Source organism: Fusarium proliferatum, assembly GCF_900067095.1.
Source record: "Fusarium proliferatum ET1 genome assembly, contig: FPRO_scaffold004, whole genome shotgun sequence".
Lineage (NCBI taxonomy): Eukaryota > Fungi > Ascomycota > Sordariomycetes > Hypocreales > Nectriaceae > Fusarium > Fusarium proliferatum.
This window is the reverse complement of record NW_022194793.1, coordinates 3,941,465-3,966,834: the sequence shown is the minus strand read 5'-3', so window position 1 is coordinate 3,966,834 and position 25,370 is coordinate 3,941,465. Positions and strand designations below refer to the sequence as shown.

The 25,370-nt window shown below is 46.6% G+C and overlaps 10 protein-coding genes across 10 annotated transcripts; 5 read left to right on the top strand and 5 right to left on the bottom strand.

The window, feature by feature from the left end:
- Window positions 1-3,646: 3,646 nt before the first annotated feature.
- Window positions 3,647-5,170, top strand: FPRO_05512 (uncharacterized protein; the record flags this gene model as incomplete). Its single annotated transcript, XM_031231137.1, has 1 exon — window positions 3,647-5,170. The coding sequence occupies one exon, from the start codon at window positions 3,647-3,649 to the stop codon at window positions 5,168-5,170; it is 1,524 nt and encodes a 507-aa protein (XP_031081205.1).
- Window positions 5,171-6,186: 1,016 nt separating this feature from the next.
- Window positions 6,187-7,101, bottom strand: FPRO_05511 (uncharacterized protein; the record flags this gene model as incomplete). Its single annotated transcript, XM_031231136.1, has 1 exon — window positions 6,187-7,101. One exon carries the CDS (start codon window positions 7,099-7,101, stop codon window positions 6,187-6,189), a length of 915 nt encoding a protein of 304 aa, XP_031081204.1.
- Window positions 7,102-7,368: 267 nt separating this feature from the next.
- Window positions 7,369-8,220, bottom strand: FPRO_05510 (uncharacterized protein; the record flags this gene model as incomplete). The annotated part of the gene is made up of 1 exon (XM_031231135.1): window positions 7,369-8,220. One exon carries the CDS (start codon window positions 8,218-8,220, stop codon window positions 7,369-7,371), a length of 852 nt encoding a protein of 283 aa, XP_031081203.1.
- Window positions 8,221-8,456: 236 nt separating this feature from the next.
- FPRO_05509 (uncharacterized protein) lies at window positions 8,457-10,582 on the bottom strand (the record flags this gene model as incomplete). Its single annotated transcript, XM_031231134.1, has 5 exons — window positions 8,457-9,121; window positions 9,175-9,473; window positions 9,580-9,810; window positions 9,868-10,230; window positions 10,539-10,582. The coding sequence occupies 5 exons, from the start codon at window positions 10,580-10,582 to the stop codon at window positions 8,457-8,459; spliced, it is 1,602 nt and encodes a 533-aa protein (XP_031081202.1).
- A 57-nt stretch (window positions 10,583-10,639) lies between these two features.
- FPRO_05508 (uncharacterized protein) lies at window positions 10,640-12,064 on the top strand (the record flags this gene model as incomplete). The annotated part of the gene is made up of 3 exons (XM_031231133.1): window positions 10,640-10,706; window positions 11,059-11,963; window positions 12,014-12,064. 3 exons carry the CDS (start codon window positions 10,640-10,642, stop codon window positions 12,062-12,064), a joined length of 1,023 nt encoding a protein of 340 aa, XP_031081201.1.
- Window positions 12,065-12,231: 167 nt separating this feature from the next.
- Window positions 12,232-13,992, bottom strand: FPRO_05507 (uncharacterized protein; the record flags this gene model as incomplete). Its single annotated transcript, XM_031231132.1, has 3 exons — window positions 12,232-12,622; window positions 12,672-13,774; window positions 13,828-13,992. The coding sequence occupies 3 exons, from the start codon at window positions 13,990-13,992 to the stop codon at window positions 12,232-12,234; spliced, it is 1,659 nt and encodes a 552-aa protein (XP_031081200.1).
- A 472-nt stretch (window positions 13,993-14,464) lies between these two features.
- FPRO_05506 (uncharacterized protein) lies at window positions 14,465-16,447 on the top strand (the record flags this gene model as incomplete). The annotated part of the gene is made up of 6 exons (XM_031231131.1): window positions 14,465-14,733; window positions 14,788-14,880; window positions 14,930-15,137; window positions 15,184-16,175; window positions 16,239-16,284; window positions 16,337-16,447. 6 exons carry the CDS (start codon window positions 14,465-14,467, stop codon window positions 16,445-16,447), a joined length of 1,719 nt encoding a protein of 572 aa, XP_031081199.1.
- A 993-nt stretch (window positions 16,448-17,440) lies between these two features.
- Window positions 17,441-19,236, top strand: FPRO_05505 (uncharacterized protein; the record flags this gene model as incomplete). The annotated part of the gene is made up of 3 exons (XM_031231130.1): window positions 17,441-17,695; window positions 17,777-18,996; window positions 19,044-19,236. 3 exons carry the CDS (start codon window positions 17,441-17,443, stop codon window positions 19,234-19,236), a joined length of 1,668 nt encoding a protein of 555 aa, XP_031081198.1.
- Window positions 19,237-19,979: 743 nt separating this feature from the next.
- Window positions 19,980-23,244, top strand: FPRO_05504 (uncharacterized protein; the record flags this gene model as incomplete). Its single annotated transcript, XM_031231129.1, has 6 exons — window positions 19,980-20,200; window positions 20,269-21,559; window positions 21,658-21,843; window positions 21,922-22,798; window positions 22,878-23,065; window positions 23,122-23,244. The coding sequence occupies 6 exons, from the start codon at window positions 19,980-19,982 to the stop codon at window positions 23,242-23,244; spliced, it is 2,886 nt and encodes a 961-aa protein (XP_031081197.1).
- A 118-nt stretch (window positions 23,245-23,362) lies between these two features.
- On the bottom strand, window positions 23,363-25,170 carry FPRO_05503 (uncharacterized protein; the record flags this gene model as incomplete). Its single annotated transcript, XM_031231128.1, has 5 exons — window positions 23,363-23,962; window positions 24,011-24,369; window positions 24,422-24,597; window positions 24,656-24,943; window positions 24,995-25,170. The coding sequence occupies 5 exons, from the start codon at window positions 25,168-25,170 to the stop codon at window positions 23,363-23,365; spliced, it is 1,599 nt and encodes a 532-aa protein (XP_031081196.1).
- Between the last annotated feature and the right edge of the window lie 200 nt (window positions 25,171-25,370).

The window sequence follows — 25,370 nt, the reverse complement described above, 5'->3', positions numbered from 1 at the left end:
TTTAACTTATTATAGATTAAAAAGTAATAGCTTTTACTCCTATAGCTAAACCTCTTATATATCTTTAGCCTTAAAATTAATATATTTCTATTTAGTAGCAATTATATATTCTTATCTATTAGGTCTTATAGTATTTAAAGGCACTACCCTAACAGTAAAAATAATACTGTAAATATAATTACTGCTTATAGCTACTTCTTAATAGTTTTATAGTAATTATAATAATAGTGCTCTATTTTATTTACTTTAGGCTTAATAGCTGCCTTATAGATTAAATAAAATAAGATATTAAGTTACTTATAAAGCTAAATTACTTAATCTATTATATTATTTATTATAGTTATAATAGTAATTAAACTATTAATATAATACTTAAATCTAGCTAAATTTAAATAATAATACTATTATTATTTATTATAACTTTTATTAGACTTACTTTTATTATTACTATAGTAATATATAAACTTTATTTTAAATTATTATTTACTTATATTTAATTAATTAATTAAACCTTTTCTTTCCTTACTATTTTCTAGCCTTATTATTAATATTTAATATTAATTCTCTATTAACTTAAGGTTAAGGTTTATCTATTTTAGATTTAATTATTACTGCTATTCTAGAGGAATATTATCTTAAGTAAATAGCCTGTATACTACCTGCAATTACTATATAATTTTACTAACCTTAAGTATTTATTTAGCCAGAATAACACCTAGACTAGAGACCAGGACTTACAGAGAAAGGAATGCGCACTTTAAAGCTTCTCCAGGACTATTATGTCAATCTCAAGACTTTAGAGCTCTACATATATATAGGTAACGCTTTCGGTCTTGCCGGAGAAACTCCTAGCGTATCCTTTCATAAGGTTTTATCACAAGTGGACGCGCAGTTAAAGGCTATTCCTTCTCTGAAAGAAATCATCATCAGGTATTTTCATGACAGACCGAACCCTAAAGCCTTGCAGTTAATGCAGGGTTTTGGGTAGACAGTCTTAATGGGTGATAATATGGCACCTTAATAGTCAGAAGCTTAGGTGCATGGCTCTTCTGCCCGCACCTCTACTTCACAATAATGAAGAACTTATGGCTATACACTCAACATTATGCATTAAGAGAGCATAAAAATACCTTTATTGTTAGGCATAAAGAATTAAATTTAAAGACTCGTTTATCGGCTCTATCGATAAATCAAACATAACTAAAGAAATCACTACTTATAAGCACAACTTTTTAACAGAATTAGACAAGGGTACACGTGAGAAAAGTGATACATAATTTTCCTACTTCCAACAGTCAATAAATTCTACCTCTGTTACGCTCGACATGCTATCAGAAATTTGATAAACAACCCATCAGAAATACCAAGCGGTATCTCGTTAAGCCAGAAGACAGTTATGTCGGCAGCATCGGTAAGACGCAAATCGCCCTTAGCGCCGTCTCTAGGGTGCCTACTATAGATATAGAGACGTAAGCCGGCGGCTCCTACTGGAATCTCATTCCCCATACAAGAAAGACCCAGAAATGCAAAAGTAGACAAGATAATAATATGTACAGTCTTATGATGCATTTATCTGGTCTGAAGACTAATTATTCGGCAGAGAGAGCGAGACAGCCGACCTTAATGCACTGTATAAAGTGTATGCACTGCCTAAGGTATACACACCACTCATAATGCCAAGCCAGATCTAGTGTCATGGCAGACGCTCTTATAAAACAACTTAACAGACAGACTGGGATATATCCTATATGCTTAGTGATTTAATCCTGTATATAACCCTTCTTATGCAGGCGTTCTAACAATCCCTATCATAATAGCAGCTCCTATTATCCACCAACTCGCTATACTAAATGCACCTTATATATCCTTCTTTAGGATCCCCCAGAAAATGCCAAATAACAGGCTAAGAGGAAAGAAAATAAGTCTAAAAATCTAATAAATCTTTATCCTATTCCTGTCCTCTTTGTAATAGATGCCCTATGTTTTCTCTATCTATAAATGCTATGTTGGTAGAATTCCGTAAACCTATTTCAGGAGCTGATAAAGCACCAAGTCAGAAAGAGGTTCTACATCCTTTAGGTGCATAAATAGGTTTTTTATAAGTCTTGGTTCGATATAAAGCCATTTATCACTCATAAAGTTAGACATCTATACAGATCTTGGCTTAAAGATAATTTGTGATTGTTATAAGCTAGACCGGTTATATATTTTCTATCTGGTTTGTTCTTCTAAATGCACTATTTAAATCCGTATCTTTACGTGCCACTCTTAAGCTGCTTACCATTTTCTCTCAGCCAGGCCATCAACAGTAGCTACAAACAGAGAGCCTTTACCCTTCTAGATATTAGTACTGATATAAATACATAAGATTTAATTAGAGATGCTGCCGCTCTTATACCTATAGCCTGGCTTGCATAAAAAGATCTTATAGACCTTATGCTCCATAACGGGCAGACCCTGACCAGCAGGAGCATTACGGCCGGTCTGCTTACATATTGCTGCCGAGAACGGATACTCTGATGTAGGGCTGGATAGCAGTGCTACTAGCTGCAAAGAACGCGCGGTTTTAGATCCCCAACTACCTCGTTAAAATAGGAGTAGATGTCAACGCTACAGACTATCACGGACAGAGCGCTTTGCACTAGGGTGCTCATTATGACAACACAACATTGATGCGATTGTTATTGGAACGGAGGTCTAGTACTAACGCATAAGATCGTTAGGGCAAGAAGGTGCTCTAATTGGCCGCGGAAAACAACGAATGTAAAATTGTCGAGCTGCTGCTATGTAAGTAGGAAATTTTTCCTTTTATTGGTTATTGACTGCTTGAGTGTGGCAGTATTAATCCGTTTGAACAAGGATACCGGGTAAGTCCTTAAGCAGGTAAGTTCTGTCAGACCGGAGTTAACTGTGCAACGCTGAACAGTGGGCCACGAGGCGCGGAACCCACTTTAGCAATTCGTTTTAATTAAACGCAATGCATATTACTTAAGCAAGAAAATTCTCTAGGGCCTCAAGGTCACAAAAGGCCCGGCCAAGTAAAACAACAATACAAAGAATATATAACCTACATTCTAATAGATATTTATATAATATATCTTTTATTATTTCTATATAAATAGTTAGTATTATTATATATTCTCTGGAGTTTAGGATACTTAGGCCCGTATTCGCATTTGGCATCTAACTTAGACTACACATCGCTAATAGTATTACCTCCTTGCAGCCGCACAGTGAGCAAAAGAGCAGGGGCCCGCACATTGATGACGTCTTACCCTATATTGTCGCTTCAAGGCTGTATACTCTGCTGATGGCGGCGTAGCTTCTTTCTATACACCTGGTAGATCTGTGCTGTACGTCATACGCTTAGCTCTGGGTCTTTTGGAAGGGCTTGAAGTGCTAGATTCATACTAGCCTCATTATTTGGAACTGCCATACTTAGTTGTTGTAGATTAATTGATCAAATAATGATAGTATGGAAGGGTAGATTCGTGGGACATTGGCTTGTCTGGGATATTCGCTTATCAATCACGTTACGCCATCTGTGGAACACCGCTACAAAAGGACCGTCCGCTCCACAATAATTTCTGACGCATCTCTTTTTGCTGCAGCGGCTACTCTACTTCAGGAAGATCGAGTCATCGCAATGTGGTCACGCGCACTCACCCCTGCAGGAGTCCGCGAGCATCTGAAGCTTGTATGTAAGAGCCTCAATTTTCTAATAATACCGCAACCAAGAAGCGTTCCAAGAGACATAGACCACCAACACCCTGAAGCCGAGTCCTCTAAGATTTTCAGACTCGAGTATATCAGCATGTACGACCTTGTTGTAGTTGGCCATGGCATTGCCGGCCTCGCCGCTGCAGTATCAGCTGCAGAATTCTCGCCCTCGGCGCAGATAGCCGTGCTAGAGCATGCACCAGAGCATGCGAGCGGTGGAAACTCACGCTGGAGCCCTGCCAACATGCGAATGCCATCTGTCAATGAGGTATTACCAGGCTTCGTGGACGACATGATGGCTGCAAGCGGAAGTGGTGGCGACCGCGCGTATTTCGAAAGGCTGGCTAGCCAGGCCCCTGAAGCCCTCCAATGGCTCGAAAAGCAGGGGGTGCAGTTTCACGCCATGGACTATTTCTTGAAATCTTGGCCTAACAGGATCCAGCCTATTGGCAAAGGTGCTGCCATTGTCGAAGCCCTCAAGCAATCAGCCAAATCGAAGGGTGTCCAACTGGTGTATAATTGCCGTGCCCAGCGACTTCATCTTGGCCGAGGACAGGCCATGATTGAGGCAGCTGATGGGCGACGAATCATTGCCCGGTCTGTTGTGCTCGCCAGTGGTGGGTTTCAAGGCAGTCCAGACATGCTGCGTACTCATCTTGGTCCTGGTGCGGAGACGTTGAGACCGATATCACCTGGGACGGCCTGGAACGCCGGCGACGGCATCCAGATGGCGCTGGCCAACGGAGCCAAGGCCTCTGGCGATTGGAACGGAATGCACAGCGAAGTAATCGACCCACGGAGCAGTCAGCCAGCGCCACTGGTCCTCAATTACCCGTACGGGGTTGTGGTGAATCAGGACGGAAAGCGGTTCGTAGATGAAGGTGCTGGACTCGTGCATGACACGTGGGAGCATCTTTCCAGAACCATACATTTTGACACACCGGGCCGCTTAGCCTGGGCAATTTGTGATTCCAGATTTTTTCAACTGGAGGACCATGAGGCAGCTATCCGCTCCGATATGCCGCCGGTGACAGCGGACACGATTTCTGGTCTGGCGGCACAGATGGGGATGCCGGAACAAGCGCTTCTGAACACAATCTTAGACTACAATGCAGCCTGTAACGCAAACATGTCTGGCTTTACGGCTGGCCGGCTTGATAATCTCGCCACTACCTCAGGCTTGCAACCATCGAAATCGAACTGGGCTAGGCCGCTCGACGCTCCGCCGTATACCGCATTCCCCTTAGCCGCGACCATTGTCTACACTTTCGGCGGCATTGCGACTGATGTGGAAGCGCGCGTTCTTGGCCAGAGAGGCATCATTCCTAATCTATATGCTGCAGGTGAGATTACTGGCCATTTCTACGAGAAGGCTCCAAATGCAGTGGCCGTTATGCGGGCACTCGTCTTTGGACGTATTGCTGGCCTGCATGCCATAAGCTCCCATTAGACAGAGAGAAGTGTACCGTTGGGTTAGTAGGGTTTGTAGGGTTGAAGGGTTAGGTATTGGCTATCTAAGCTATTCTGCTTATGTTATTTTACAGTGGTAGTTTTTAAGTTATTAGAAATAAGAGATAATACTTTAATAGCAATACACACTGGTCTGTGCCCGTGAAGAGGCGTTAAAGACCTAGCCGCTAGGCGCCGGGCCTTTTTGCAGGAAAAGAGACACCCCAGCTCTAGTCTGTCAGTACCGTTTAGCAGAGTCGTCGCGAGCGCCGTGACATAGCTAAGGTTGACAAGTGTTGATATTGATTACACTTCCGCTACTGCATCTCTACAAGTAGAGGGAAAGTAATTATGTAATTACCTCTATAAGTAGAGATGCAAGTATGTCTCTACTTGTAGAAGCCTGTATGATTACTTACCTCTATTTGCATACACTTATGTGCTTACTTACCTCTCTACTAGTAAGGAGGCTTATATGGATGAAAGAGGTCTAGGAAGAAAACACCAAAGGATTGTTGTATTCTATGTGTGCTAGGTTGAAAACTGGGGATGGAAGAGGTATGCACATACTGCTGTTCAAGATGGTCGAAGGAGAGACGGGAACCTTTCGCCATATCGGCCTTGCCTATGCCTGGAGAGAGAATGTGAAGAAAAGGATCTTAGCGAGTAGCGCGAGAGAGCCGAAATTACTACGTCTTGAGTATCGAGATGGATTGCATTCTATATAGAATATAGAGCATGTTAAGGCATGAGGCATAGAAATAATAATATATCTCATGCCTACGATGGAGTGCCAGGGCATTACATAAAAGCTAATTAAAGCCTTTAATTGGAGTGCTTATAGAGGGCCTGATTTTATATAATATAAGGAATCTTCTTATAGATTAGTTATATAAATAGAGATACAATTAGCAGGATTGTAAATAGTTTTACTAAATTTAAGTTCTAATTAAAACATAAAGAAATATCAGTATAGAAGCAGTAGTTTAGATTAGGGAGTTATATATTTTACATACCTTAGAGGAATGCCTCTTGATGTTGTTGTGCCCACTTTATGTCATGAGCAAAGGCAATGTCAAAGTCAATCCCACATTCCGTCGCTGCATTTGCCCAAATTCTAAAGGCCTTTAAAGTCTGTGCAGCTGCACCCCTATCTCCATGAACGCAGCATAAAAAGCCATCGCCATCCTCCCATTGCGCTATCGCCTGCTCGCCAGACAGAAGCCGCCGATCGTGGCAAGAGTCTCCAATTAAGAGCACCCATTTCTTCTCTCCCAGCCGTACCAGCAGTGAAATATGTCCAATCAAGTGTCCGGGAGAATCCACGACGTATATAAAGCCTTGATTTGTAACATCCCAAGCTTTAAGTCCCCCAAAGATCCTCCAGCCTCTGGGATCTGGGAATTCTTTTATCTCGAGACCTTTAAAAAGGTCCTTTGAGAAATTATTGTGTGCATTCCTGGTATCTGGAGGCCCGTCCAGCAAAGCCAGCGATCCATAGCCCACCGAGAATGTGGCATCCGGGAAATCAGAAGGCGTACCAGTGTGGTCCCAGTGCATGTGGCTGAGGATGACCTGATCAATGTCTTTCGGGGACAAGCCGCCCTCGAGCAGTCTTTGCTTCACGTCCGGAAGAGCTTCCAAAGGGTAGTGAAGAGGTAGTTGTTCCTGGATTCTCGGTGGGTATGAACTAATGTCGCGACGGATGCCCAAATCATACAGAATGCGCTTCTTCTTGCCGTTTGGGGCTTGGTAGGTGATGATGAAACAAAGACACGGCACCGTACTTCTCTTATCCCTGGATACGCCGTCGACAAAAAGGCTTAAGTCGATGGTAAATGTTCCTCCCTGAATGACAGACAAGCTGGCTTTGCCCTGTGCTGTTGATTCAAGGAGTTCCAAAGCCTGCAATGCGTTGGCCAAGTCTGACATGCTATTCGGCACTTTAAGAGCATATGATTACCCAGGGATTAACAGAAGCAATTGTCAGAAAGTCTTCAGTCTTGGGGTCAAATGGCTGTCAACGAATAGATATAGCCTACAATGCGAGTCTGTTTACCCCACATTGCGAAGTCTAAATCGATCAACCCCTGTCTGGATATGTATCAAGTGTCTATTTCCTGTCTACAGATTCTTGCCTGGGGAAGAAGCGATTTTCCTTTTTCAATGTTGTATTGGTCTTATGTACACATTCTACTCTCACAAAGATTCCAAGAATTGTAAGACCGCTTGTTGGCACTGTTCAGCCCCGGATGTAAATATCTCGTGACCGGGAGCATCAATGACCTTGAGCTGTGCACCTGCCACCTGACGCGCCACATCTTCCATCGAACCAACACTAACTGCAGCGCTGTTTTTTGGCGCCAGAATAAGCATAGACTGTTTTATATCCTTCAAAAACTGCCGTGCGTCCAGGGTACTTAGAAACCCCGCATATGCTGCAAGTCCCTCAGAAGGAGACGAAGACACTTGATCTAGCCACCAAGCTGGGTACTCTGGGTCATCTGACGCCATGGTTCCCGGAACCTTTGCCAATTGCTGCGCCCAGCCACGAGACCCAAGTTCACGACAAGCGGTGGGCCAGTCCTTTCTGCCAAATGCCAAGAACTCAAGTGTGCTTGGTGGCAGAACCGTAGGCGAGGAACATATGATGAGAGAAGAGATCCTTTCCGGAAATTTGACGGCCAATGCTTCACCCAGCATTCCACTCGTAGACTCTCCCAAAAAGTGCACTTTGTCAATCTTTAGCTGATCCATAGTATCGATGATCTCCCACAGTATAGTGTCCAGACTGTAGTCGTATCCATCCGTTGGTTTGGGGTGGCTGGAAAGTCCGTGGCTGCGTAGATCACGGCGGATGACTTGATATTTCTGAGCGAGCACTGGTACCCATTTATACCAAAAGTTCACATTTCGGCCAAATCCGTGCTGGATGAATATTGTTTTTCTTGGTTTCCAAGGGTCGGTAAAGTCATCTAGTTTGTAATGGGAGCGCTGGCCATTGCTGTGCTCGACGACAGTGTTTCCTGCTTGATCTGTGGCGAGAGGCATGATGAACAGACACTTTGTTAATTCTTGGATATGTTTTTCAATTGAATGTCTGTTTGTTTCGGGTTACTTATAGTGCCTAATATGCCTTTCTTTGCCCGAGAACCAAATGCGGGGTTGCTCCACGTTTCAACACACAAGCACCAACGTTGGCCAGCAATCACCCCACAGATCTGGCTTCACAAAGACGCTGCATGAACAATATTTAAGAATTTAATTTACTTGGCTATAAATATGATCTAGAGACTGACATAGGATGGTGTTGGAGTGTCGTCAGACATGTCCGAGTATGCGCTCCAGTGTTTCCCCAGCAGCTTCTCATTGCCAATCTCATCAGCAATAGCAATAGCAAGATCAGCAGCACTAATCCCGTGCAGTCTCCCAGTGAGGTCACTTTCTTCGTGTCCTTCAGGTGCAGGTTTCACCGGCAGTTCGTCCTCAATAAGGGTATAGCTGCCGGTGCGTACCCCCGAGCGGTAGAGGGCAGGAGGAGACACGTAGGTCCACCGAAAGGATGCATTCCCATCAAAGAACATGAAAGATGTTCTTCCCGCCGTCACAAACTCCAAGGCACTATCGTTAGACATGACAGCGTGCTCGTACTTGTCGATGAGCTTCTCTGCCGCAGGATCTGACTTTCCTTGGCGCACTGCAAGGCGCGCGTTACGATAATCGCGGAGTGAAGTGCCCATCGATCCGAGTCTCTCTTCCATGTACGAAACATGGGCGTGGCTATCCGCAATGCCTCGGCGGTAGTACAGCCAGAATATCTTGGTATCAGCGCAAGTTGAGAATTGACTTCCGGGATAGTGTAGGGATCCGCAGCCGCCGACCATGACAAAATAGCCAACCTTGGCGGCTTTTGCACAGATTATTATTTTGCGCGTCAGCTCTAGAAATGGTTCTGTAGCATAGAATTAGCTGTTGGCGAAATAATGAGCAATTGCTTAGACTGACTGTATTGCAATGCATGCTCTCCTGCAGTGTGTGGGCCATATTCGTTGACCAGCACATCCAGGTTCTTGAGGGCATCTACCACGTCCTCAAAAGATCCCTTTTCGATATCGATCGAGTAAGGCGTATATGCTGGATTCTGGCCCAGATTTTCAGGTTTTCTGGAGATACCACGAACTGCATAGCCGCGCTTGATCAGCTCAACACATAGGTACGAACCGCCGAAGCCCGTTGGCCCGATGACACCGACACGGAGGCCCATGGTGAGTTGTTCAAGATATGCTGGGTGAACCTTTATGGTACTGTAAGACGTAAGGATGCTGGTCTTTAAATGTCACGGAGATGGTGAAGAGCACCCCGCATTTTGCAGGGCATTATGGCCTCAGGCCTTGTGCTATTCTGTCTAACCAAGCCCCCTTCTTATTATCATCCAGAAGACTCATCAATACAGGATTCGTCTGTTCAATCAACCAAGTAGCGTCATGAGCCAAGGCGACTTGTACGCCATAATCAGCTTGAAGCTTCCTAATGTTGTCAATGGTCTTGTGAGCTGCCGGAATATCCTGTTGAAGGTAGGCCTTCAGTTCGCCGTCTTGTCCAATGTATGTAGCCATCTCCTCTGTGCCTCGAAGCAATGGCCTAATTCAAGTCAAGTCAGCAAATGGTCTTGATGAATGCCTTTCCCCGGTGACTGACATCGAATGACAGCAATCGCTGCCTAGTAGAACCCATTCATCAATACCTTGCAGCTTTACCGCAGCAGCCAAATTCCCAGGCATATGACCTGGGGCATCAATAACCCACAGGCTTCCGTCTCCGAAATAATCAAGAGCTCTTTCAAAAGTACCCCATGGAACCCAGGTCCCCTCAAACTCTGACCAATCTTCCGTAACATGCTGCTTGGATCCAAACCACCTACCATCCCACTCGATCTCATCTGAGGGCTGACCAGACTCTAAGTGGCCGGGTGAACAGAAGTCTTTCGTTCCAGGGCCGAAAAATGCCTGTGCATTTGGAAACTCTTGGCTTATGGGCCTGCAATGATCCCAATGTGCATGGCTATCAGCCTGTTAGTAGACATTCCTTCAAAATTGTTCTGTGGCATGCCTGAATAAAACAGAGTCAATTTGCCCGACGTGCACTCCGAGGCATTCAAGCTGCTCTCTCAATGACTTCAACGGACCTACAATATTAGCATAGGGAAGCATAAACTTTTTGACCCATGGTGTGTACACCGAGTAGTCCTCGACCCTACATTAGACCTTGACTGTAACGAGGGCAGACCGTGACATACATCGCTACACCCCAAGTCCCACAGAACGTAACGATTAGAGGGCTGATGATGAATCAAGAAGCACCAGTCATACATTCGGAATGGTTCAGGAGATCCATCCTTGTGTAGTAACTTCATACTCGCAGTGCTGAAGCTACCTCCGTCTAGGAGATGCAACTTTACGCCAGAACCATCATGGCCCGGGAGTTTGGTCTTCGACGAGCTTGCCATCCACGCGACTGTGCTGATGGTTTCCTGTTGAGTACGTGATCTCGCATCAGGCTAGGCATATCTTATCTCCATGCCTTATCTCCGCGCCGGCTTTGTTCTCCACTCACCCCTCCGACTCTCAGCGCATGTGCGGAGTTGGCAAAGGAATTACAGGTGGCCTGAAGCAGTATAACAATAGCTTCCCCAGCCTTTTCCTATGGTTGAACAGACAGTCTTTGCTCTTCCACAGTCGCTAATCACAGCATGGAGAATAATATCGGTTTCATCGGTCAGTCCCCGCACGCAAGCGACGCCCAACCTGCCCTCCACATTGGTTCCTGATCTGGGAATTTCTACCCCACATTGTCCCCCACATGCCACATTCGCTAACCCTAAGAGGCTAGGCCTGGGCGCCATGGGCTATGGCATGGCTGCCAATGTCCGTAAGCAGATGAACTCCACTGCTACCCTGTACATCAATGATGTCTATGGTCCAAGTTGTGAGAAATTCGAGGCTGAGTTCTCCTCTATTGGCCCTGTCGAGGTTGTCAAAACTGCCAAGGCTGTTGCCGAGAAGGCGCAATCAATCATCTCCATCGTCCCTACAGGGGATATTGTCAAGGATGTGTATCTTAATCCGGAGACTGGTGTGATCGCTGCAAGTGAAACCTGCTCTGCGTCACAGAATGCTCAAAGATTATATCTCGAGTGCAGCACGATCGAGGTAGAAACAGCCAAATATGTTGTGGCCCAGCTAAGCCAGGCTGGAATGGGCTCCTATGTCGACACTCCGGTATCTGGAGGCAAGCCTGCCGCTGACGAGGGCACCTTATCTTTCCTGATAGGCGCACCGGAGGCCCAGGAGGGTATCGAGCTAGACTCTATTTCCAAACGCCTACGAACAATAGCTGGGTATATGGGCGCCGCGAATAAGGCCTTCTTTTGTGGAGAGGCTGGAAACGGTCTCGCTACCAAGATCTGTAACAACTACCTCTCCTGTACCATCTTGCTAGCCAACTGCGAGGCCATGGCTTTTGGTCGAAAGCTCGGCCTGGATAAACATCTTCTACATAAAGTGATTCACCACTCCACAGGTCAGAACTTCATGCTTGATCATGTGAATCCTGTTCCTGGTGTTGTGGCCCATGCTCCTAGCAGCAATGGATATGCGCCCGGCTTCAAATCACAGATGCTGGTCAAAGATGTAGGGCTTGGTGTTGATGCAGCTAGAAGTGTTGGTATAAATCCGTCAATTGGTAATGCGGCTATCAAGACTTTTGAGAAGGCTGGAATTGACCCAATATGCTTCGTAAGTCAGAAACCGGACCTCTATTATGACTTTAACTAATATCTTGTTAGGATAAGGACGGCTCTGTGGTGTACCGCTGGCTTGGTGGTCCAGAGGAGTAAACGCGAATAACAGAAATGGAATCAGAGTGCTTTTTGCAGTAACAATAGTGCGTTCAAGTAGAGACAATTAAGTAAGGATACAGCAACCAATCTGCATTCCATCATATCAGATATTTCATGAGTCTTGCTCATTAAAAAAACTAAGTCTTCAAATCCTTAACTATTAGCTAGATCCCAATTTCCTCTGCCTTTGTGAACTCCTCTCTTATAATCTTCTCATGCCTGACAGATCTGGGCACAAAGTCGCAATCAAAAGGCTCGGGAATACTCAAGAACCCAGGTACCATAGCAGTTGTAGGTTCAATAAGCCTACCATCAGGTCCTTTAGCCTTTTCGATGTTGAACCCCCAAATTACGCGAACAATATTAATAAAGAGTGATCGTTCGGCAACGTGCACGCCAGGACATACCCTGCGACCCGCCCCATACGTAAAATGATCGCGACCATAAGGATCACTCGTATTGATGTAGTCGGCAGCAGCTAGAGGCTTATCGAGATATCTTGACGGATCAAAGATGTCGGGGTTGGGGAAGAGTGAAGGGTCACGATGAATGGCCCTATTAATGATCAGCTTCTTCGCAATTGGAGAGGGGCGCCCTGACTTACCACCAATTCAAAATGGCCCACGATCCTTTGGGGATAAACATGCCATCGTACCAATCGTCTTCGGAGGTATAATGATGCATACCGAATTTGTTCACAGGGCGATAACGTAGAAGTTCCTTGATCATAGCCCTAACATAAGGCAAGTCTTTCTCATCCTCCCATTGTGGAAGTCTGTCCTTGCCCACAACTTTATCCACCTCTTGTTGAGCCTCCTTGAAAGTATCAGGGAAGAGAAGCATACACAGGACCCAATTATTAATTGATGTTGCGGTAGTCTCTGACCCAGCCTCAATCATGCCACCACACGCGTAAGCCGCTTGAAGGTCGTCGATGTTATGTTTACTAGGATCAGAAAGATAGAAGTCCTTGCAGAAGCACTGCCTAGCCGTGCCACTATCGACCTCTTTCTTCAGTTGTTCCCAGAGCTCAAGATATACCTTGCTGTCATGTTCGAATATCTTTTTTGCTTTGCTGCGCCAGTGGCCAAAGAAAACTTCAGGCCAGGAAGCAAGAGATGGAAAGCTGTCGACGGCATGGGCACCAAGTGCAGTGGTCCAAGTCACGTTGTCCAGAACAGTATAAATCTTCTTAATCATCGGATCATCGAAATTCGGTATACGATGACCGTAAGTAACCAGCATAATTACAGACGTAGAGTAGCGACGGTTGATAGTGTACCACTCCTTGGGGCTGTCTAGAAGGTCGCGCAGGACCTGTTTTGACTCGAAGTCTTGAACGGACATGTACTTGAGAGAAGAGTTGAGATTCAGCAGCGCGTGGGTGTGCTTTCGAAGCTGGCGCCAGCGGGGTCCGTATGACATGAAGAGCTGTCGGAGACCACCACTTGCGACGTCTTGGGCCAGCGGCAGAGGCGGCCGGGAAGACCAAGTGGCCGATCGCTTGTCCATGAGCTCTTTGACGACCTTCGGGGAGGACAGCCAAACGTAGTCAGAGCCACCAACTTTTGTGTAGAAGATATCGCCATGGTGGCGGTGCCATTTGCGTACTTTATTTTGAACATCATCTGAGTCAGCGAGATCGAACATGTTTCCGATCAGTGGCAGCCCTTTTGGGCCAGGAGGTAGTTTTCGCCTCCTCGGATCCTGTCAATTCCATAAGAAAATGGCAAACACCAACAATAGTGAAGGGAACGTACCGTGATGGAGTTGGGAACTGTCCAGAGATAGATACCTCCAAGGATCGCTGCGATAGAAACAGCGACCAATAGCAGCTTCATCAAACCGTCGTTGCCCTCTACAATTGCAGATAGCCGAGGTGGCATGGCTTCTGGTACGGGCATCCTGTCCGTGGTGAGAGGCATCGTCGTCACTTTGCGGGCTTCAGAACATAGATGGAGTAGAGAAAAGTCGCAAAATAGAGAAGCAGTTGCTCAGAATGCCCATACGTATTGGTCGGCAATCATGTCGATAGTCACCAGTTGCATGCGAAAAGTCCCGTTAAGTACGCTACGGAGTACCTATAGTGTGTCAGCACCTCGTGAAATCGTAAGGGATTATGGCGATCGTTTAGTGTGGAGAGACTTGTAGCCCGGATGTTGCGGGGTACAGGTGACCTAAATTTACCAGGCCTCTAGACGTCTTGGTCCTGCTATGAGAACAAGCCACAGGCTGCCACAGCGAACAAGTCAACCCAGTTCACCCCCAAATTCTCCCCACATTGGCCTGAGAATAAATATTGCATACAGTTAAACTTTAAAACATAGATTGATTCTACGAAGCTCTAAGTGAATTATTATTCTTCTTCTAGCAAAGACGTCTTCACATTCTAACAAAATGACATCCACCGCACCCAAGAATACTTATCCCTGGGATGAGTATGAAGCTGCTCATCAAAACACCTTCTCGCCGCCAAATATACCCATCAAGCGTGCCATTCCTCCAGGTGTGACTGAGGAAGCTTTCGACCAGGCCATTGAAGCCTTGGCAGCAGTCGTTGGGAAAGATCAGGTATTTGTTGGGGGCGCTTTGTCGCATTACATTGATCCCTTTGACATCTGGGATGATGATGAGAGTAAAAGAAAGGTTCCCGGAGCTGCAGTTGTGTAGGCAAACCAGGCTTCTCTTTGATGGTGATTAGAATGCTGATACTTCTCTAGTCCTGCTTCTGTCGAGGAGGTCCGCGCTATCTTACACGTTGCCAATCAGTTCAATATTCCTCTCTGGACGTTCTCTAGGGGCAAGAACCTTGGGTGAGTCTAAGAAATAGGCTACCATGAGTCCACGTCTGACTTGACTTAGATACGGCGGCCCTGCTCCTCGAATCAATGGATCGGTAGCCCTGGATCTACGTCGCATGAATAGGATTCTAGAAGTCAACGATGAGTTTTCCTATTGCGTAGTTGAGCCTGGTGTAAGCTGGAAGCAATTGATTGATTATTGTGCAGAGCATAAGAAAAAGGTCTGGCCAAGCACCCCATCGCTAAGCTGGGGCAGTGTCACTGGCAATGTAAGTTTGACTTAAGCTCAAGGCTATTCATCACTGACAATCAGAGACACTCGACCGTGGTACGGGTTTCGGAACGCATTTCAATCATCACCAGTCCATTTCTGGCCTTGAAGTCTTGCTTGCCGATGGTGACGTTGTCCGTACTGGCCAATTCTCCATCGATGGCTCCCCCAATGCCTTCATCTCAAAGTTCACCTATGGCCCTTCAATTGAAGGCCTGTTTCTCCAAAGCAACTTGGGAGTCGTCACCAAGCTTAGTCTGTGGATGACCCCAACTCCACCTGCTTTCATGGAATGCACCTTGTGCGCTGATGAGTTTCAACATATCGAACCGATGGTGGATCTGTTAGGTCCAATGCGCCAGAATGGTCTCATCCCCAGCTGTGTCTGGTTTATGGGGTGTTGGGAGATCTTGTCAGCACGTGGTAAAAGAGTCGACTTCTGGGAAGGCCCAGGGCCCGTCCCAGCTTGGAGAATGAGGGAGCTCTGTAAAGAGATGGACTTACCGTACTGGACCGCCAGGTGGGGTTTTTGGGGCCCCAAGCGTGTAATCCAAGCTCAATTCGATGAGATAAAGGAAGCGGTTGAGAAGACACAACCCGCCCTCAAACTCAACGGCACTATTTTCTCAGGGTGCAACGGGGGGCTCGTTGACAACAAGTCAATTCCGGAGATGAATGCACTTCTTCTCACCGGCCAGTCCTCTCTATTCAGTCTCCCTACCATACAATGGGCTTTGCCCAAGGACGGGTCTGGCAAGGGTGCCCACGGAGACTACGCCCCTCTCATTCCAAATTCTGGAAAGTTGACTCTAGAGTGGATAAAGAAGAGCTACGAATGTTACGAGAAGCGTGGCATAGAACCGATGATTGACTTCTTCATGCATGAGCGTCATATCCTGATGGTCAACATGTTCATGTATGACCAGCAAAACACGCGAGACAGGAAGGCCATCTATGATCTGTACCACGACTTTCACAAGTTGAGCAAGGATCGATGCTATGGCATGTACCGCGCTCACGTCAATTACATGGGCGAGTATTATTCATCGCGATAACTGCACAGATTGCTGACAATTGTAGATTTGATTGCCGGCCATAGTAACTTCAATAACTACGCATACAACCGTTTTGTGGAGAAGATAAAGGTAACAAAACTGTTTGAGATACCGTCTCTAAACCATGTTAACACACTTACAGGATGCGGTTGATCCAAATGGTATTCTATCTCCGGGGAAATCGGGCATCTGGTCTAGTCGTTACCGGCACCTACGTGAGGCCTTTGAAGCAAAGAAGGGGAGCCATTTGTAGATTCAAAACAGCATTTTTTCAGTTAAAGCTTCTCTGTGTATTTGATTGCGGCTGTTCTTTATCCCATTATTTCTTCTCGGCCCAGATAGACTAAAGAATCATACTGATTTATGCAATACGGGTTCATATCGATCGCTGCAGTGAACGTCCAAAATTGAACCAAGGTTATTCATTTTTCGTTTTGTCAACGTCAAACAATTCGGTTCTAACCTATTGCCGTACGTGAGAATCTCTCACACGATGCTTAAGAATTAAAGTGCGCCCATCCTACAGACTGTATTACAATTAATTGAGAACTGCCTGCATGCGTTTGAAGCCATATTTACTCAACCACTTGATCAGCCACTGGTATAAACACAGGTCCCACATCGATGATATTAGCATCACTTTTACGTATCCATGGAAAGCGAGAGGAGCAATAGTTTGGTGGAGGATAGTCGTGAGATTGCCAGCCACCGTTCTAGGAATGAGAATACTTACCCCTGTGCGAACGCACATGTGGTTGGTCACACTCAACATCTGCGAAGCAAGTGTGTGCAGACGAACTCTCCACCAGCAGACTTCATCTTTCTATTGCAGTGATGTGGCTCGATTGATTCTCTGTATGTAGGTATTCCATGCAGTTAGAGTGGAATTGGAGGCTGGGGAACAAATCTTGGCCAACACATGGCCCAATATTTTTGCCTATAGACTATAGGCCAATGTGGGGGGGGGGGGGTGCCATAGCTGACCGGGTGGTCCGGATTCTCTACCCCACAGACCTACCTCCAAGTCCACATACCGTCATAGCCTGACAGAAGTCTAGTTTGGGATGCCGCTGGCGGGGGAAAGTGGCAAAACACCATGGGTCATTATAACTGGATGCTCTGTAGACGAAGGGATACAAGTAATGGACAGACCCTCTTCTTGGCTACCTACTTACACCGCATTACAAAATCACTAAAGTATTGCCCCCCTTTTGCCCACATAACATATTCTGTATTTACATATGCCATGGCTTTCGGTGTTTTGGATCCAAAGGACGGCCATCATGTCCCCGGCACTGTCAACCTTGATGACCAGGCAACGAGCGATAACGCCGAGGCAACAAGTCGCTCCCTAAAGCATGATACCGGCAAGAATTCACATATCGTTCTAGTACCTCAGCCTTCAGATGATCCCAATGATCCCTTGAACTGGACTCTCCTGAAGCGCAACCTGGTCTTCGGTGTTATTATGCTAGGTACTGCGTTTGTGGGCATTGTTCCGGTATGTTCATATGACCTGGGTATTTTAATGCTTCTTCAAGCGATACAGTCCAATTATGAGCTCTTCTGACAACTACTTTAGGGGCCTATACTGAATGCCGGCATTGTCCAAGTTGCAACCGATCTTCATGTATCCTTTGGCAAAATTGCCCAGCTCTCTGGCTATCTCACTCTCGCTCTGGGAGCTGCATCACCATTGGTCTCTGCTCTTGCACGCAAGTACGGAAAACGCCCTCTATTTGTTGGATCGTCAGTCATTGGTGTAGTTGGCTGTCTCGTCGCTGAATTCGCTCCGGGCTATAATCAACTCCTCGCCGGTCGGGTTCTGCAGGGGCTCGGATCTTCAGCATACGAATCACTCTGTCTTTCAGTTATCAGCGACCTGTACTTCGTTCACGAGCGCGGCTTCTACGTGTCTATCCCCATCTTTATACTTGGCGCGCTAAGCAATGGCGTGAGCATCATCGGGGGCGTTATCATTACTAACCTTGGATGGAAGTACAACTTTCACATTCTGCTCGCGTTTCTCGGTTTCCAGTTGATACTCGTCATTCTCTTCTGCCCAGAAACAACTTATAACCGGTCCGCTATCTACAATATTGATCGTGTTGGTTCTCAGGTCGATCTTAGGGAGAAGCATAACCAAGAGCAGGCTCAACTCGAACATGTTGAGAAAGCCAATGTCGACAATGATGCGGAATCCAGTTTCCAGAATATCACTACAAAGAAAACCTTCCTGCAGGACATGGCACTTTATAATGGTACATTTACTGAAAAGTCAGTCATCTCAATGGGTATTGCCAGTGTTGCTGTTGTCTTCAACGTCATCACCAGCTACAATGTATTCATCTCTGGCTTGATCATGGCTTGGTTTGTTGGTATGGCTGTTCTTAGTGGAGTCTTCCTGGCTGGTCCTCCATGGACCTTGACATCTGCTTCTATAGGATACGTCTCGACTGGTCCATTCATCGGTGGACTTCTCGCGAGTAGCCTTATGTCTTGGATCAGTGACCCATGGATCAAGTTCATGACCAGGCGTAACAAGGGTATCTATGAGCCTGAGTTCCGTTTGATCCTGGCTATTCCTGGTACTATCTGCACTGTTGCCGGTCTTGTGGGATTTGGTGCCGTCATTGAAAAGGGGCTATCTGTCTATGTTTTATCCTTTCTCTGGGGCCTCACTCTCTTTGGTATGTGTATTGTTGCCAGCGTCACCTCCGCCTACGCTCTTGATGCGATGCCGTCTTTGGCTGTGGAGAACTTTATCTTTAACGTCACGTTTAAAAACTTCTTCTTCTACGGGTAGGTCACCATATGTGCACGTTTTCCGTCGGACTGACACGCCTTAGGATAACTCTTTACGTAATTCCATGGTACCAGATGAGTGGTCCCCTGGAGCTCTTTGGTACACTCGCTGGTATCACAGCTGCACTCATGTCCCTCACTGTTCCCATGTACATATGGGGTAAGCGTTACAGACGTTACTGGGGACACCACAATGCTCTTGTCATGCTCAGACTTGAGAAGGATCCTAGCCAATGATCAAAGGGAGATTAGAAAGCAGACAAGTCTGCATCTGTCGGTTTTAGAGAGGGAATAGTAGGGTCCAAAAATGAACTAGTCAAAGGAAACCACAAATTATCTAAAGATCTAGCAAGCAATTATTTCTGCTCAGGGTTGACATTAAAGTTTTGAGACCTCTTCTGGGCTGGGTGATGGCTTAATCAACTTGCCATAACTGAGCATTTCTATGACCCACCCTATAACGAAAGCTATTGCAACTCAAAGTGGAGTTTGCCTAAACAGGACAAAGCCATGGTTGCAGCTGACATGAGGATTGAATCCATATTGTTTCTTTGAAAATTCGCAATGCATAATACAAGTATAGAGGTTGTTATGGACAATCTAGTGCGTGAGCTCAGTACAAGTTGAGTTGCCTACACAAACCCAGCAAAAATAAACTGGGAGGAACAAAGGTATCGATTGGGAATTTTTATCGAGACCACTGAAACGGCCCGAATTTTAGTGGCTCTAGCCAATCCGAGAGGAGGCATAATCGTTTCCCCGCTTCCCCAATAGACGTGTTGAGCAACAGATCCTTAGCCGCTAATTTCCCCAGATTCCAGTCACAACAAATTTAGATATTCATTTGCCTCACCAGAATTGACTGCACACTGTTGTCATCATCAGCAAAACAATCAGGAATAATCGCTGAATATTGCTGTAAATCTTTTCTGTGAGCCATCAGCCCAATCAACATCTCAACACTGATCTTTACCGCATGCATGCCGCTTTCCATTAAGACCTCTGATACGGCAGCACTGGCCTCAGTCACGACTGACGCTCCCACGGCTGCTCCCCGGAGGGGCCGTCCTCGTCAACAGTATGAGTGCCAGCACTGCGGCAGACAGTTCAAACGGAGCGAGCATTGTGTCCGTCACGAGCGCACACACACCCGCGACAAGCCCTATGTCTGCCGTTACTGTAAGAAGCCGTACGGGAGAAAGTACGTTCTGCATTGCTATCCTATCGAGCAACTCTTACACATGGTGACTAACCTTTTGGCTGATCCAGAGATTTAGTGACAAGACATGAGAGGACACTCCACGCCCATCTTCATGAGCTGCGCCAACAGCGGCTGCTGGGAAAAGATTCGAGGGATGAAAGCCAGCAAGACCCTGACCCCGACATGATTGTCTATCACCCGGAGAACACGCCCGCTTCATCAAAATCTCATGATCCAACCGTAAGCCTGGGAGAGGTCTTGCCTTCCACTCCTTCCCAAAACCTCCTCACCGAGTCGAGCGAAGCCGGGCTAGCCGCACTTGATCCCCTTGCCGCCAATTCGGTCCAGGCTATACTCATATCTCAGACCCCCACGCACAACAACAGTAAAAATACCCAAAGCTCATTGCATCATCTTTCCGAATCCTTTGTGCCCATGTTTGAGTTAATTGAACCTATGGATCACAACCTTCGACAGCCTGAGACGGTAAGCCGGGCAGACGATGATCACGGCACTCTCGCGCAGTGTTTCACCACACAACCAGCTAACACAGGTGAAGACATGCTTGAGGCTACAAATCCGCTTCCTAAACTAAGACCTCCAAATTTGGGTGACAAAACTACCATGGCTAAGGAGTCAAGTCGAAAATTGGAGTCGCCGTTAATGCACAGCACTAGTTGCCAAATGAATGAGCCACGAAACGATCAAAGAATTCAGTCTGACTGGGACGACATTTCATACGAAACGTTGCCTATGTCCCGGGGCCCTTGTAGCCTAGCGTTCCAGCATTCCTTCTTAGAGACTGACCAGCCGCGAACACGCCATGGAAGCTTTCCGAGTTCGGTGCACGATGACCCGGACGTACATATCAGCGACGTCAGCACAGTGCTCCAGACAGAGCCCATCTTATACTGCCAGCCCAATTTATATGCTGATTCCTCCATTTCTGGTCACGCACCCTTGAATCAGCCGGTAGAGACAATCTGCAACGGTCCATCAACAAGCCCAAGAACTGATGCGCGTGATATACCATACCTATGGAGAACGAAAATCCTCTCCTATACTTGGACGAGGCTAGATGATTCGGCTTACGCTGTACTACTTGGTGACCTGGCAGGGAGGCTTAGCGTATCTGAGGCAGATATTGACCTACCCCCAGTAGCGATCTGCCAGGGATATCTTTCTAGCTATGCTTCTAGTTTCAATCATCATCTACCCATCGTACATCTTGCAACATGGCATCCCATCTCTACGCCAAGCCCTCTTACTCTGGCCATTTGCAGCATTGGGGCTCTGTGCAGTAAGGATCATTCCCGAGCTCGGCGCATTTATAATCTGGCATTACGTGCTGCAAAAGATGTATGTACTCACCTCTATAGAAGCATTAGCTCTCCCTCCTCCTGGACCTGCTTTATGAAGAACTTGACTTGTCCCTAATTGATGACAACGGCCTACAGATATCCTATATCTCAGACGATGAACGCCAAAGCCCAGCAAGTCAAAGTCAGCAAAGTCCCAGAAATACTGCTAGGATGCCACTTTGGTATATGCAGACGAAGCTACTCCTGAGTTTCTTCTCTATCATGAGCGGCGATGCTCAACTTGTGTCTGAGACGCTGCAGAGCAACGGGTTTTATATCATCGTGAGTTCTTGCATTAAATCATCATCAGGTTATGGCAAATTTCACACACATGTCTAACTTTTTTCTTTCCATAAAAAGGCGCATAGATATGCTTTGGATTATACTTCAACGCAACAAGCCGAGATGGATGCCATGTCCTGGCCAGAATGGGTCGAGCACGAGGCCTGGCGACGTGCTCTAGGGGCAAGCTTCATCTTGAGTACGTTAGCGATGGTGCTATACGATGTGAGTCCTGTCATTGGCATGGCGAGGGATTTTCAGATGCAACCCATTGCAAACGAAGATGAATGGTCATCCTCGTCACCAGAGGAGTGGCGTAAGCACTGTTCAGGCAACGCCGAAGAGCGGAAGCGACTTGGAAACCGCACCTTGAGAGATATCCTCGCCGATATCATGATGCCGCAGCCCAGGGCTTCTGGAGAATACAGTGTCTCTTTATTCTCGGCTTACGTGCTTATGCATGCTGTTATTGTGCATATATGGCAGCGATTTCAAATCTCGGAAGCAGTCTGTGAACCGTGGAGGTCTTTCGATGGTGTAAGTAACGGTGACTCACTCAGTGCAGCACTCTGGAATAGAACCTTGGAATCGCTTGCGAGATGTCGTTTGTTCCTACACAAGGATCGAGCCAAGCAATCGAGGACAGAGGCCCAGACTACCGAGCTCTGCCCGCCTTTTGATCATAATGCTATTCTATGCATTGCATACGCGAGACTATACCGACCACTGAGTGCGTCATTGTATCTCAGTTTTACGGACTCAGTGCAGAGCGACTTGTTTGCTTGTGCCACGCCTTATGTTATGGGGAACCTGGAACGAAACCGAAGTCTCTCAGAGGTCACTGCTGAGTGCTTAGACAGTCTGAAGCTTCCACCAGACGTTGGACACCTTTTGGTGGGCAAAAAAACCTCCTTTAAACTAGGTGTTGAACATGCTATTGCAGGATTTGAGTGCGGTACGTAACCTAGAACTCACGCCATTCACTGTTGCTTTTGATCCGACTCACTGCTACTAACACTGCCGTGGCCGAAAAGCACTTCTCGTAACGAAATGGACCCATCATGTTGAGATGGACTTAGTCAGAAATACTCCCATCCACCCAAAGGAGCTAAAGCTGTTTAACAACGTCAAGGAACTTCTCGTCGATGCTGAATATGATCTGACAGAGAGCATTTCTGTAGCTGCTGGTGTGGCGAGAACATGGAGCTGGTACCTAAAAGGCGTAAGTGCTGCAGGATTCAAGCCTCAGGGTTTTGATGCTAACGGTGACTTTGTCAGGCTTGGTTCTGGGGCATCACGCCTCGAATGGGGGATATACTTGAACAGCTGGCCAAAACATTTGAGCAGGTCAGAAAGACTAATCGTCGTCAATTGATGATTGAAGCCGAGTTTGGTCAATAAAGCTTAGTTTATGTACGAAATACTCTGGCACTTTGGCATTTGAGTTGTCACTATGTACACAAGATTAAGATCTCTACCGATGTTCTCCAAATCATTGTCTCAGCATGTTTATGCTGCTCTATGCACTAGCCATAAACGCCGCATGAGCAGCCGCAATCTCGTCTACGGTAATCGCATCACTAGCATCAATGATAGCACGTCGACGACCAGCCTCCTCAGGCAGTCTACCGGAAACCACATTGCGCACAGGTCCAACTACGCTTGGTCCGTACACCATAGTGCCTTTACCAGCTGTGACCCAGGGTGGCCTTCCATGGACAAAAAGAAAGAGGTCAGCGGCCATCTGCCTCCCGGCTTCGACCTGGGCCGCTGGTAGGTCTGTCTGGAAGTTCTGGAATAGCATAGCTATGTCGAATACATGGGTCGCATGTCCTTGGAACATGCCCGACCAGGGATTTGGCTCGTTGAATGCGAATGTGTGCGTTATGGGAGCCCAGCCCTGCGCGAAGGAACAGGTCGCTGCGTAGTATCCAATATCGGTTGAGAACCGCAAAAAGCCTGTGAAGACAGTCTCGTCGTCGTTGGAAGCGTCGGCATCATAGGCTGCAAGCAGGCGCTCTGTGGTGGCGCTGTCGCCGAGCCTAGCCCTCATGATATCAGGGAATTTCTTCGCAATATTGCTTTTCTTGAACCCTGCAAGAATCGCCAGACTAGATGCCTATATACGGAGGTTAGTAATTGATGACTTAGGCCCAGATCAACCTACATCGAATTGGCAATCACCAATAACCAGGCCGTTTAACCACCGTCGACCCGGAATCTTGGATTCCTTGTCTTGTACATTGCCATGGTTCATCGCAAATGGGACCACGTCTCCATCAAGCATTGGGCGGTAGGCAATGTTCATAGGTACTCTGGTAAACAGCTCGTCATATGGTGTCCCAAGCAGGGCAAATATTCGTTCTTCGGGGGTTGCAGCAGCCAATCCCAAAGCTTCAATAACCTGCCGGTAATGATTCTCATGTTCCTCCAGCCCAGCTACTTGCATCAGAAGAGGCGACCCGCCTGTCAAGTAGGCTCTATTGAACAATGACTCCTGCGAAAGTAAATGCAGGCCGGTGCAAACTGTGCAGAAGAAACGTTATTTATGAATCTCGAATGGCTGACTGTTGCATACCTCCACCAGTGCTTTCGCCGGAGGCAGTTATATTCTCTGGGTCACCTCCAAAGCCCTCTATGTATTTCTTAAGCCATTGAAAAGCGGCCCGCTGATCCCGTAGCTGGTTATTTGCCTTAAAATCAGCATCTCGCAGCTCTTGAGAAGTAAGCAGGCCAAGTAAGCCCAACCTGTAGCTGTGAGATCCTCGTCAGTTCATGCAATCCGATGTACGTGCTGCAAATTTCTGCATACTTGACTGTGACACCAATAATCGGTGTTCCCTTTGCCGCCGAGAGTTTAACAAGCCGCGTGAGATCATAGTGTGGGCTATTCCCAGAACCACTGATGAAACCACCGCCATGGATGAAGACGTACACAGGCAAGTTTTGTAGAAGCTGTCCCTCTCGGCCCTTGGGAATCCAGATGTTGAGATTCAACGCTTCTATGTCAGAGCTTGTCAAGTAGTCTGGATCAGGCTGGGTCTGCTGCATGAGTTTCATTTCGAGTTGGAATGAGCCTGGAGGATTCGGCGATATTGGGCTGCTGGTTGATTAGCTTCGCATCTTTCAACGTGATATCCGTATACCTTACCCGTATTTTGTCGCATCAATTGTTTTGGGATAGCTATCTTTGATGACCGCTTCTGCCAGTCTATTTTCCAGAGTGGCATATTGGATACCACGGAATGCCACGACATCACCATCAGTACCGTTGATGCAGCCCAGCAGTGGGTGCTGTAGTTGGAAGACTTGGACTACCTCTGCCATCTCAGTTAGCTTGATTAATGTTCTTAGCCAGCGTAATCTAGTCTCAATCAATACGGCGAGAAAAGAGTGACCTGACTATATCGACTCTTTTATGCATCAGACTGAGTGGAGCTTTACATAACGTTGTCCCTGGGTGGTTGGTGCTATAACCCAACGACTTGGTAGAAGATCATAGCGAGTTTAGTAATGAAGCCGCTAAG